This window comes from Calliopsis andreniformis, chromosome 9, assembly GCF_051401765.1.
Source record: "Calliopsis andreniformis isolate RMS-2024a chromosome 9, iyCalAndr_principal, whole genome shotgun sequence".
Classification (NCBI taxonomy): Eukaryota; Metazoa; Arthropoda; class Insecta; order Hymenoptera; family Andrenidae; genus Calliopsis; species Calliopsis andreniformis.
Genome location: NC_135070.1, coordinates 209,393 through 223,752, shown reverse-complemented (window position 1 = coordinate 223,752; position 14,360 = coordinate 209,393). Strand labels below are relative to the sequence as shown.

Genomic DNA, 14,360 nt, shown 5'->3' with positions numbered 1-14,360 from the left:
GTAGAATTTCAAGTGTCTGGCGACCAAACTGCTTGAAATCGTGAAACTGGCTACGCTGATTATGCTTGACGACCTGCCGAAAGGACTGGTGCAAGACTACTGCCGAAAGACGACTGCTGCGAGAGCTGCGTGTGTCTCCGCAAAACGCGAAACACGCTAATTTTGCGCTACGCGGCGGTCGCCAATTATCTTTTGTATGTGTCTAATGTGATACGATTCACTTTCTCTCTCCTTCAGGCTCCGATGGCCCCAGTCGACATTGGGCCTGGAGTTCAAAACCGTTGCTCGACAATGCTCACCTTGTTTGAACTTCAATTTTAATGATTAAAAACGAGTTATAGGACAATTTACCGTGTTTTGTTATTAGGACAACGGAATCTCCAACTGAAGGCGACCTTCGATCGGTCACGTATGCCAACAGACCACGAATCTCGCGGACGAGCTAAATGCCCGTTATATAACCGCTTTTTAAACAAAATGATTTAAAATAATGCATTAGATTGTAGAATTTGCAAAAGACAGCAGTAAGCACTAATAAAAAATTACAAAATCGTTTGAGAGAAGAATGATAGAAGAATTACAAAAAATAATTTCTAACATGGCAAATCATTTAAAACATGTTACTGAATAAAAATGTTACCCACCGAATCCTAAATCATTGTAAAAATATCATTATTTAAGTTTAATGACTTAACTTTGCAAAATTTCTAAATATTGGTGTAACATAAGAATTTGCCGTTCTTCGGTTTCTTTCTTAAAATATACTTGTATATATTTTGTATAATAAATCAACAATTTTTTGTATTTTTGGATAACACGATGTAATGAATTTTTATTGCTTGTTCTATATTTATTCGTGGTATAAAACTTAGAAGTTCGAATATTAATTGGAGTTCCCATGTCTATATTGTACAATATAGATTCAAGAGGAAACTGCACTCACGACACGAAAACGTCGTCAGAATGACACGAGTTTGGCTTTCACGTTTGTTTATATGCTCTGTGATATAGTTTGTTGTGATATCGCTCAGAATACTAATAGTGGAAAACATGCTTTCTGTTTCAGATGACATAGAATGGGTTGGGTGGCGCTAGGGCGGTGTGCGGGTGGTGGCGGCCGCCTCTCGTCCATCCTCTCGCTGTCTCTCACCTCCCTCGCAAGCTCCCTCATCTTCACCATCCTCTGTATCCTCACACTTACCCTCACTCTTGTCACCCTCGTGCGTGCCGAGGACATGTACGTATTATCTATCACGGTCATCGTCAATTTATACTTCAATTCGTCTCCTCTTACCCTCTAGATTCGCTTCGCGTTGTTTTAGACACAAATAATTAATGATTAATGTTTGTCTAATAAAGTATTGTTCACACAAGAAATTCCGTACTCTGTTGAAGTAGCGGAAAAAACGTATCGAGAGGGTGAGATAGTGACACTAGAGTAGAAGACTTTTTCTGCTTGTGTGATAGGATTGAGGGAGCGACATTATAGCGACACGATAGTACGATAACAACAATTGTAGTAGAGGAGAGCCTGTACTCCACCCGATGGTCATGGTGACGGAATTCCTCGTTTGCATGGAATAGAGAATTGCCATTAATGTCGCCTCGTTTCATAATTGCAAAGGTTCTTTATACAGGATGTTTGATAAAAAGATGTCAGATATGTGAAGGGGTGATTCTACTTGCTAAACTAAGATCAAATGGAGCGTAACGAAATTGTGTTATGAGGATTCATTTCTGAGTTACTAATTGTTAAGAAAAGCCTAAATATGTGTGTCTGTGTCGCATTTGGAACTTATTCTACCTCTAATTTCTAGAACTGGATACGATCGGTGTGGGGCTTAGTTGGGTGAGAGCTATACGTATGCGATATCTTGCAAGAATACAACGTCCTCGGCGCTTGTAGCCGGTCATTGTACTGTGCTCCACTCACGAGATGATTCCCGAAAGGAAAAGTACATACCCTAGACTCACATACATTTTTCGGCTCTCGCATACGATTCGTCACGGCAGCCACACACAGCATGTAGACTGAGAAACCCTTCTTGTCCTTGTACCGTGCCCGGGATTATTTTGTCGGAACACAGTACTAAGTTTTGCCGATTCATATGTATGTTCATCCTCATATAATTTGCAATATCTGGTAAAAAATATGGGGGAAGACTTACAAATTAGTGAGAAATGTCATCTGTAGGCTACGCGTACTACTATCTCGCCGAAAATTAACTAGAAATAGTGTTACAAGTATACACATAAATTGGAAACCTTAGTACCATGAGCGTCCACTAGTGTCGCGCATGTTGTATTTTTACAAAATGTCGTACACCTATGGTTTTCACCATCAGTCTATGTTCAGAAGCCCTGTATCGTATCCAGTTATACAGATCAGTGTATTCTATGAATTCGATCTACTGACACTGCTGGACCTCAGCAGGCTAGAAGTAGAATAAGTCTACAAGCCAGACATATTTCATGATTATCACGAGTATGTTGTATGTATGTTTGAGGGGAAACACTCAATTGCCGGTTATTTTTTGGTTCAAATTTTAAAATATTATATTTTTATTTCATTTCTTATGTTGAAATGAATTATATAGGAATTAAATTTTTAATAAATTTATTCTACAATTTAGAAACAAAATTTAACGAAGAAATGATCGGTCTATAAAATTCATATTCCTATCACTTTATTAAGACACAAATAAATTATTTAAATAATTTCAGCTTGAATACTTTATTTTTGCCAGAATTATTTTAAGGTCAGAACGAATTGTTCGCAGTATAATTTAAATGTTGACATAAGACGTTTAATAAAAATACATCGTCTACAATACTGGCTGATCTTGTCTTATGTGACGTAAATGCATTATGTACTTCGAACTTTAGTTCACAAGAGATCTTCGAATGAAAATGTATTAAAAATATAAAAGTAAGAAAAGATATAAAAATAAAACAGTCTTAACAATAGTTGGACCAAAAAGGAAAATAATGCATACTATTCTGACAAATGGAAGAAACGATGGCAAAATTTTCTTTCAAGGGTAGCACAATCTAAATAAGTGATTAATCGTTGAAAATTTTTTATAATCGTCATACAAAACGAGTACGTAGGTATGAAGATATAACATTACTAATCGTAAAAAACTGAACTGTACACTTATGAAAAGAATGTGTTTTACTGGAAGAAGGAGATCTAACAGATGGAGTAGATGATATTATTCATTTATTCCGACAAAGTAATAAATATTACAATCCTAAAAAACATAATATTTTCAAGATGAAATTTTTTGTACAATTTGTGTAGGTATGTGATAATAAAGAAATAAGGGTATGGATTTTACAATTCCATTATTTTCTGGGATTTTTTTTAAACTATAGAAAAAATGTTAACACGAAATGTTAGCACGAAATTAATTTTTACATAATTGATTTCAGAATGAAAAACGAAATAATAATATATTCTTTTAAATTTTGTACTGGAAAATAATTGATACTGGATCTTCACCTACATGTTATCACTTAACAGTCAATAACTCGAAATTCAAGTCCGAAAAATAATTTCGCCGTTCTTCATTTTTATTTTATTCCGACATGCAGAATCATTGCTTTAAATTTCTAACATCTGTTATCAAACATCTTCTATGGGTTATTCCACGCGAAATCGGGAACGTTTCGGAGCAAGTTCTTGTAACTTGCTCAAATTTGAATATGTTGTAGTCTTTAACGATATTTAAACGTAAGCCAAAGGATTTTTCAAAATTTTGAAAATTGTCGATTTTACAGCTGTTTGAAGTTAAGTGCTACCTTTTTTTTTAAAAAAACTATAGCTATTGAACTAGTAAGCGGATGGAGATGAGCTTTACGGTGCTTACAAAGAAAACATTGAAGTTTGTAAACAAAATTATTTCATTTAAAAAAAATTGTTTTTTAATCATCTTTCTTGCAATTATTTTAAACAAATGCAGGTTTTTAAGATGATGCGCGATTTTAAAAATCTGAAAAAAAGGAGAATATAATTTGATCCTTCCCCTTGATGGGCAAACTTTCAAAAAGATGGACATTTTAAAATTGGCCCTGTGAAAATTGCCGAAGTTGACGCTGCGTCGAGTCGCACTTCCTCGGCGGGCGCGTCGTCGCTGGTAGCCTAGTCGACTCCAGCGGGCGAACGTGTGCTATTATTTGCGATCAAGGCGGCTTCAACCAACATTATTCTTCATTATTTCCGAGCATTTGCAAGGTTTAATGCAATCAATAAATATTGGTAACTCACTCTTCGTCTTGTTCTTGAAAACATAAATATAATCTCTTATATCCTAGCTTTCATTTCGAAGATTTTGGCATTAATGCAGAATGGCACTTTTTTGTAACTTCACATGGCAAAAATGAATGTGAACTTGTCAATAAGTATCATTGACAAAGAGTGAGTTACCAATATTTGCCGCCTTGATCGCAAATAATAACGCACGTTCGCCCGCTGGAATCGACTAGGCTGCTAGCGACGACGCGCCCGCCGAGGCAGTGCGACTCGACGCAGCGTCAACTTCGGCAATTTTTACAGGGCCAATTTTAAAATGTCCATCTTTTTGAAAGTTTGCCCATCAAGGGGAAGGATCAAATTATATTCTCCTTTTTTTCAGATTTTTAAAATCGCGCATCATCTTAAAAACCTGCATTTGTTTAAAATAATTGCAAGAAAGATGATTAAAAAACAATTTTTTTTAAATGAAATAATTTTGTTTACAAACTTCAATGTTTTCTTTGTAAGCACCGTAAAGCTCATCTCCATCCGCTTACTAGTTCAATAGCTATAGTTTTTTTAAAAAAAAAGGTAGCACTTAACTTCAAACAGCTGTAAAATCGACAATTTTCAAAATTTTGAAAAATCCTTTGGCTTACGTTTAAATATCGTTAAAGACTACAACATATTCAAATTTGAGCAAGTTACAAGAACTTGCTCCGAAACGTGCCCGATTTCGCGTGGAATGACCCGTATACTTGTTTCTACGTTCGGTACTGCGCAAACTTGTATCGTTATTAGCTGGGACGTCGGTCGAAGGAAAGGAACCTTTTGCTGGTCAACTTCGTCATTCGTGCTTGCAAAATTGCTTTAATGTGTGATCGATATTAAACTGAATGACTTTAATCAAATTAAATGGGGTGGATAATATTAGGAATTAATGGCAATAGAAGTGTTCCCTCAGTATGGAGTCCATAGATGCTTATGGTAATTTACTTTGATTTTACCAAAAACGTAAGTGACAACATACACAAGCAAATCTCTTTCAGTCTAAATAATTTAAATTTATAGCCAATATAGCAGTTAACTCATAAGGGGAGAGTACAGTTCGAATTTCTAGAGTTGGGCCCTGGTGGCTGAGTCCTCTAACTTGAGATATTGTCGCTTGTCTAATTCGTTAGTGGTGTTTCTCTCATGCAATGCGCGTGTCCTATTCATTGGGCTTTAACCAATTATCTATGAATATTTATTCATGGGTCCTCACAAGTCCTTCCTTATTCCCTATCCTTGTCTGGCGGTTGATAAGGGCGTCAACTCTATAGACGATTTAGAAAGGCTCATGTCGCACAGAAAAAGTGGCGGACTGTAAACTCGTACAGATCCGTGTAATATTGAGTCATTATCAGAATCCTTTAAATTGATAAAGGAATACGCAAAGAGTAATCAATTTAGCATGGGATGCCTTGCAGATGAAGGAATGTGCTTCATCGAGTCAGTGAGAGAGACGCACTTACTTCTAAGGATAGAAAGATGGATCCAATCACATACGCAATCTGACAACAGTGCTTGAAATACGCATTTAGCGTTGGGTTCCAGCCGGGTCATGTACCGGTCGCTTGCTGCGCCTAGGGCTCAACTCTGAAAAATCGCACTATAATAAAGTAGTAGGTTAGGATGTAAAGGTAATAAAACAAGGAAAACCCAAAAGAAGGTATTTAGCAGAATACAAAATGAAGGAAGTGAAAGATAGGAGAGAAAGTTAAAAGTGGAAGTAAAGAGGGAGTAGAGAAGGAGAAACAATCACTAACAGAAGAAAATTATCGAATTGTTGGTGCAGCTAAAGCTTCCGTTCGGCCAGCGTCCCGTACTGGTTTAATTGCATCACGTTTGTACATGTTTAGCCCGAGTAGACAAGTTTCAATATTTTAGTGATCGTGATCTAGCCACGATCAAGAAAACAACCGGTATTACCGAATTAACAATTTACGGAATTACATAGCGACGCTCCAAGGTAGAAACAGTTTCATATTTATGTATACATTTATTCAAATATATAGTGCCTTTAGAAAGTTATGTGCGTTCATCCAGATGATTTGTAACTCGTTTGAGTATCTTCTCTTTTGATGTTATGTGGCCATTGACGAATTGCAAACCTCAAAGGGAACGTTCGACACAGGATACCGTGGAAATCTATCTTGGGCACCTCGAAGGTCACATCTTCAACTTCCCTTAAAGAAATTAATCAAAATTAGGCCATTAACCCATTAAGCTTAAGAGTAGTGCCCTTTTTATTAACTCTATAATCATGGATATAGTCCCGTCCCAGCAAAATTCAAATCCCCTTCGAGGTTCCCAAGGGGGGCCCAAAAGCTTCGTCGCGCAAAACTCGCGGCGAGGAGAGTAGGAAAAGTGAGAACCTGTCGCGTATGGACATGGAGAAAGAAGACGTTCGAGATATGATCCAGTGGTTCTGGGGCTCTAGCTACAGTTCGTTGTGTTGCAGCTTCGAGGAGGGCAAGTCGGACAAGGAGATCCTGGACAACCTGCTGCTGTCGACGCGTTACGACAAGCGGCTTCTGCCCCCGGTCCAAGGTACACTGAGGCCCCCGCCCCACACCCGCCAAGACGACTACACCCCTGACCACCTCGTACCCAATGACCCCAACCATCCAGAGCACCTCGAACACCACCGGCACCGCAACCACCACACAGCACCACACAACCACAGCTCACTGCTCACCCCTCGTCAAAAGGGTATTCTATGTCTATATCGAAAAAAATCGGCCTGATATCACGCTCTGCTGAACAGAGATGGAAACGAAAGAGAGCTGTATTTTCTATTGCACTGCTCTCGGCTTCTGAGCCTGCGTGACTTTCTGCGGAAAAGGAGATCTAGAGGGAGGAGTATAGTTAACCCCTTGTCTTAAAACGGGTCACACTTATGTCATAAATTTTATTATAAGATTAATATTTTATTTTACTAAGAAAACAAATATTTTCAATATTTTCATTTTAATTGTGTTATATCCTGTTATATGTAAAAATAAAGGGTAGCGGGGAGGGAAGCACAGTACTTGATCAGCACATGGTAACTGACACTCTTACCCTACTTACATACTGTTTAATTAGAACAGATTTTACATAATGATGAAGTTAGAGAACATTTCGAGAGAAAAGCCCAGTCATTATCAATTTATTTTTAGTGATTATTTCATTAGTAATCCGGCGGGGCTCATATTTTTAAGAACAAGGGGTTAAAAGAGTTAATGAGGTTGCAGGTTTGGGTCGTTTCGGGCTTATTATAAATCTGAATCGTAGATAATCGCTAATTTTAACACAGTAAAAGTGAAATTCGCTCGAATCGATTCATGAAATAAGGAATGATGAAACTGTGGTGAAAGGGAGAAAATACATGTGAGCTTGATCAGTCAGGGGAACGGGGATTCGAGCTATGAAACGAAAATGAAGACGAATGGGAGCGACAGAAGGAAAAAGGGAAAGGTGTGAGCAGGAGGATCGAGGGAGAGAGAAAATAAAAGCCGTCCCCTTTGGTAACGAAGCTGCTGGCTGGCCGATTCTGGAGTCCCGTCTGACCAATGCCTGTCCTCTATCACTAGCCTCGAGGTTCTCACTGCCGACAGCTGTTTACCTCGTCGGTGCCGACTTGGAAATCCAATTTTTGCTGGTGATAAATTTGCAGTTACTCTGCCGAGGGCACGCTGTTCTTTTCTCGAACAAATTTTCCTGACATCTGTGTCGGGACATTTCCACGAAAATGTTCCCCATTTCTTTCAAAAGACGAACAGATTCTTAACCTTTAGCTATCTGCCTCTTGTACTTAGATCAGTGGAAACTCATAATAAGTAACGTAAATTGGTACGCGTTTTGACGAGTTGGAACAGGTTGCAGCAAGTTCGAATTAATTTAAGTTGGTTGAAATGAGTCAGAGCAATTCGGAGTAGGAACGGAGCAGATTCAAGTAAGCTAAAACAAATTCTGGCAATTTTGAAAGAATTAAAATAGATTAAAGTAAATTTCAACTGAATGTAAGAGAGATATAACGGTTCGGAATGGGTATATGTAGATCAGAGTGGATTAAAGTGAGTTGAAAGGAATTGAATCGGGTTGGAGCAATTTGAAATGAATTTGAAACGACTAGAAATTTTCTAACTCGAAGTTAAATTGTATTTTCACTTCATGAGCTAAATTCTGCTTTGTCAACTTAAAATCTATATTTTCGTATCGCGATCTCATTCATTGTACAATTTTCTGAAACGGCCATCGATCGCTAGTATATTCGCCATTAGTTTTCCGATCTAGGCTAACGAGATTTCTAATTACGAGGCGTAAATTGTCTCTCGGCCGTGCAGATTGAAACGCTTCACGCGGGGAAAATAAAAAGTCGATGAAGAGGAGCGGTCCGGTGTCTAGTAGCAGGTGTGACGTCATGGGGGAACGTTTGCGTCACGCTTTAAAGAAATTCGAGCTGTAATCCGAGTTGTGGTCGAGATTCGTTCGTACGCTGTCTCTGATCACGGCGGTTTGTCGACGATCTGGTATGAAAAGCTCATACAGTTGTAATACTTTTCAAGCAATGGATAGAATATATTCTGGATATAGAAATTGATCGTATCTTGCTTGTTCCAAACATACGCAGCAAATATGGACCCTATTCTACATTGACCCACAAATAACTACTTTTGAGAAATCGAGCGTTTTACATTTTCTTCTTAAATAACATACGTAATAGCAATTTTCTTAGTATATTTAGTAATATTGTTTACTAAAATAGTTGTTTAAATATAAGTATAATAGTTTAGGAATAAAATATAACGTACCTTCAAAGAAGACACTAGAAAATGTAAAACATAATTATTACAAAATGGCTTATCATTCAATTGCATAGTTTTGCATTGATGTATTTTATACTTTTTACTAAAGTAACCTATTCTATCAATTTTTTAGCATAATTACTAATATTATTCATTAAAATAATTGTTTATATACATATAAGGATAATAGTTTACAAACAAAATATATATAATCGAGTTCTTTTAAAAGACAGGAGTTAATCAATTGTCTAAGTATCATTAGATAGGATCTAAAAAGAGTAGTATACATGTGCATGTTATTATTATTTATATAAAAATGACGAAACTGATAATGTGTACGAACATTCCACTGTTGCAACATGAGTACCTAATGTTAAGTATTGTAGTAAATTCTGCTGATGTAATCGATAGATGATTTTTTCGAATTTCTCATTTTTAAACTGAAGGATTTCATAACATCATAAGTCACAAAGAAGGGAGGAAGGATAAGACCAATGAAAAGGGAAGTTTTGAATTATACTTTTGTTTGTAAAATTAGGTATCGTAACTTTGGAAAACCCGAAGAATCTGGTTAACAATTGCTACACTTAATTTGTAACATAACTAAAGTTAAGACCAATTAGTTTGAGTTAAAGTGTACGTAAATTGTGGAAGGGGAGGCATTGTGGTACATTTAGCAGAAATGATTAAGGGAAAGGTGACCAAAAGAATTATTCAAGAAGCGATCTCTTAAAATATATGCATAGTTATTTGCATATCACTAACACTAACAAACCTTGAAATTACAAATATTGTATTTACTCTCCCAATGGATTAATGATTACGGTAGAGCTCGATAATTACAATCTTGGTATTTACAAATGAGGAAAATACAGTGATAGTAAAAAGGGATCGCAGATTTTTATGTAGTTTTCCCATTTTCTTGTAGTAATTAAAGTTCCATTAAAGAGATAAAAGCATGAAGTACAGTATTGGCGATACAATTTCTTATTCTTGTTATGGAAACATATATTTAATTTTTTCTTAATAATTCAATTTTTCGATCAATGTAATCACTTTTTCTTTCTACAGAAAAAGAAACTTCTTCTAAGCATTTATGACATAATTTTAAACAAACATATTGTTTTATGAAACGTAATTATACAGTAGTAGCCATTAAAATTGCTCCACCTTACACATAACAACGCTTTTGCTTTAACTGTCACATGAGATGTAATCGTTTGTGTCGTTAATGGGATTCCCTTTTTTTACATGAAATTTTGATTTGTATGACAATTTAGACTATCCGTCTATATTCCTATGCACTCAGATTAAAATCGATTGTAAAGAAACAACTTTTATATATAAATTGTGAAATAATATTTTTTTTTTAAGTTTATTGATTGATATGTAAGATTAAAAAATTGTTTACATATTTAATAAAAGTTTTTTTTATAAATGATTTTGTGTAATCCAGAGGCACAAAAATAAGAAAGCACTCAGAAATATGGACAAGTACCCTAAATATATATTTAGGTACTACGTTTGTAATTACTTTTACATTTAACAAACAGTATTTTTAGCTAGTACTGCAATTATATTGGCCAGTACTGTACAAACTAATGATTCCAAAATCATGATTTAATTCATTCTCCCTTTTCTGCAAAACAAAGGGTCATATTTTAGGCATCCTTCCTCCAATACGATATTATTTCAGGTTTGACCCGAAGAAGGACCTCCAACATTCATTGCGAATTCGCTATGTGGCACATGTACACGCTCGAGAGACGCTGAAACGTGGCTAGGTGATTTATTCAAACGAGTAGACTTGAATTCGTCGGAAAGACGAGATTTTTCGGTCGATGGAAAAATTCATGATTGACGTCGCGTTCTTACGTCCTATGTCCTGCTCGATACGTTCACGTAAGAACAATATTTGTATAAGCGATCAAAAGCGGGTCGAGGACAAAATTTTCTGTGAGCCGAGGCGCGAGAGCCACGATAAAAGCCGTGTTTCTAGTTTTCCTCGAGTATTCATTCACGCCTCCATCCCCTTTCACAATTGCACGCAGGGTTTCGGTCGTCGTTTCAAAAGCATCAAGTTAGACGGTCTTTCCAAACTCGACTAGCCACGATTCGTTGAAAACCTTAAAGCTTGCATGAGCTTTGCAAGAGGGAAACTTCCATCAGACTAGCCGAAGATTTAAAAGATCATTCGCGACATGCAATAAATAGCTAGTAGATTGCAAGCTGTCGCGGCTGGTAGAGATCGTTCGATGTAATTAGTGGCTTCGCGGCACGGTCCGTTTCCGATTCAAGCGCTCTTTACCCTCCGCTCACAATCAACTCGGCTCCCGGTTAAAGAAATTCCTGGTTGAAATTTCACGAGTACAATTTTTTACATGTGATTGTCTCTCTTCGCGAAAATTTTTCAAATTAGGATAAGAGTGGGAAGAAAATCGGAGTTGTGATCACTTCTTAGGAAAATATCGAAGACCATTGAAATAATTACTTTTTGTGGAATTTCTCTATTGAAATTTGCATTTAAACGGGAGTAATGGTCGTACAGTGTTCGTGACTCGCGTTGAGCGGAGTGCTCCAAGGATTACTTCACCCATTAAGGTGCTGGGAATTCGTTCCACCAAGAGTGCCTTACGGTTCCATCGCGGCGACAAATAAAGATTGTCTCTACTAATCGAAAGTATCGAGCGATGCCACTTGACCCCACCCGCCTCAAAACTCAAGCACTCAATCCATCGATTTTGCTACGTATTAACGAAATTGTTATTCAGCTTGGTTCCGACTGATGTTTATACAGGTCTTAAAATTTTCTTAGGTAGAACTAAAAAATCGTATGGCCCTTATTAAGTTTGGAGGTGAAGAGTCTGATTAATATCAGATAAAATCAGCTAATTAATACTTTGCTTTTGATCGAAATTGTTGGTAATCTGCGTTAACATTCTTTGCATTGTAATGAGGAAATAGAATAGAGTTGTTCTTATTCAACCTCTGAGTTGAAAGTACTCGAAAAGGATTCGGAAAAATGAAAAATAATCCAGGTGTTTTATTCAGGTACCCTATCTATTTTACTGTTCGGCTAATTTCTACCTTCGTCTAAAGTAGAAACAAATTATTTTGTGACAAGCAGAAAATACATATAAATAATATAAATGTTGTTTTTTTCAAATTACTTACATATGGGGCACCTAGAACCAAAGGGATGCACATGACATTTTTCTGATATCGAACAAATCAAATTTGAAATTTAAATGTGTTAAAAGAATTTCTTGTAAAATCTTCCCGAAAATTAAGTTATACTTAATGCTTTACATCTAGTAAATAGCATATACATAGATTTCTAACGAATCCCATTGTTTTTTTTTTTGGTTTATAAGTTAATGAATTATACAGAAAATAATGTTGTGTGCACTCACATCCCTTTGACACCAACTCAGTTCTTTGCAATCAATTTTTTCTAAGAGAAAAATGGAAACTTCACATTCTAAAGACACATTAGTGTTAGTAAAAATGCCTTTATTATGAAAACCAGTAGTTAATATAGTTTTAATAATACTTCAAGTGTTGTAAAATGATAAGCGAAAAGTATGCATCTAAACTAAATAATAAAGTATTAATGAACTTATCTATAATCGGTATACATTATAACTCTCACGCGTTCTTAGTTCACTATCTCTGGCAATGCTGCCCGCCTTGGCCTTCGTGCAGTACGCAGTGCTGCCATTCGTGGTTTTCTCGGTCATAACTATTAACCAGTTAGCTGTGGCGCCCCCTTTTACGAGCGCGCACCTATACAGGGTGTCCCAGAATAAATGTAAGTCCCGAAAAGGGATGATTCCTGGGGTAATTCTAAGCAACTTTTTCCTCAGAGAAAATTTCCTCCGAGCCTTCGTTAACGAGTTATTAATGAAAAACATCAACCAATTAGAGAGCGCCTATAGCGGACGGACGGCTGTCTGGTGACAGGACACAAGCTACGCGTAGCGTTCACTACTTGTTGTGCTCGAGTCTTGTACAAGAAACTCAAGACCTCTATGTTAATGCTCAATTTCTCTTGAATTAATAGATGGAAAATTATGAAAAAAATTAGGAATACGTCAGCTATCGCGACACATATTATAGAATTTTTTCAGATTTTTAAATTAATTATCTGAGTTGTGAAAAATAAAAAACGAGGAAAAAGAATTTAAAAATGCCTATTTAATAAAGTAATGCCGTAGTAAAAAAAAATAAAAAGCAATGTTTTCGTAGTTCTTACGGATTGTACGTTATTTTACTGTGTATCAAAACATTCAAAACTGTACAAGAATACTTATTTCATAATGAATGAACGAAAATTAGACATACTAGTTACTGTAATCGGTGAAAAGTACGGAAACATTGATTTTTATTTTTATAATTATGGCGAACAAAGGCAAAAAATGTTTAAATAAATTGAGATTAATAATATGACTCTAGTAATACGAGTAATTACTATCGATAAAACTCACGCATTCGGAGAGGAATTCACCTGCTGCTTGAACATTTGCTCCATTGGGTCACTGTGCCGATTTCGATCATTGGGGGATGATGCCCAGGTAGCGCTGATCGTAGGTATACAAGACCACAAGAAGACACCTTGCATTTACAACACTTCGCGGTCACTAACACTGATCACTTCACCAAACGAGCACTTGACCTCTTAATGACCGACAACTCACTATTTTGAAACATTCTGCGGCATTCCGTAAATAAAAACAAGATGTCACACAGTTCGACGGCGTAATTACGATCGATACTGGTGATTTTTTTCGAAGTCTCTTTCCTCGTGCCCTCACATCCCTCCAGCGCGACTTCCCGGGGTGTAGCTTCGTCGAAATACTCGAATTTGATTTGTTAGTTGACACCAACGAGGTTGTATCTTCCTCGGTTACTTTTTTTAGTGGAGGTGGTAGTCTCTTCTTCGGGTCGAAAAAGTCGCAAGCAAATTCATGGGGAAAAGCGAAGGCCGTAACGAGTGTCTCGCAGATGTGGCCATTTATGATCACAGGTATTGCCCTGCAAGTTCGAAGGAGCCATCGGTACGCGAGACTGAAGGCCGCAGGGGTCGCGTCGCAGTTACCATGGAAGTCCTTTCGATACATTCGGACGGATGAAATATGAAATTGCCCGTTGTTAAAAAGCGAGTTTGGGAAACTCTACGCGTAGCTTGTGCCCTGTCACTGGACAGCCGTCCGTCCGCTATAGGCGCTCTCTGATTGGTCGATGTTTTTCATTAATAACTCGTTAACTCGAAGGCTCGGAGGAAATTTTCG

General features: G+C 36.9%; 1 protein-coding gene across 17 annotated transcripts in view; it reads left to right on the top strand.

Annotated features, from left to right (window-relative positions):
• Phcl-1 (pH-sensitive chloride channel 1) overlaps positions 1-14,360 on the top strand; it is a 281,119-nt gene that overhangs the window by 156,031 nt on the left and 110,728 nt on the right. For all 17 annotated transcript variants that reach the window (XR_013002622.1, XR_013002621.1, XM_076385170.1 and 14 more), the window contains 2 exons: positions 1,067-1,237; positions 6,741-6,829. Coding sequence is in view for 15 of the 17 variants with exons in the window: in XM_076385170.1 (XP_076241285.1) it covers positions 1,077-1,237; positions 6,741-6,829 (250 nt within the window). In the remaining 2 variants the exon portion in view is untranslated. The remainder of the gene's footprint in view (positions 1-1,066; positions 1,238-6,740; positions 6,830-14,360) is intronic.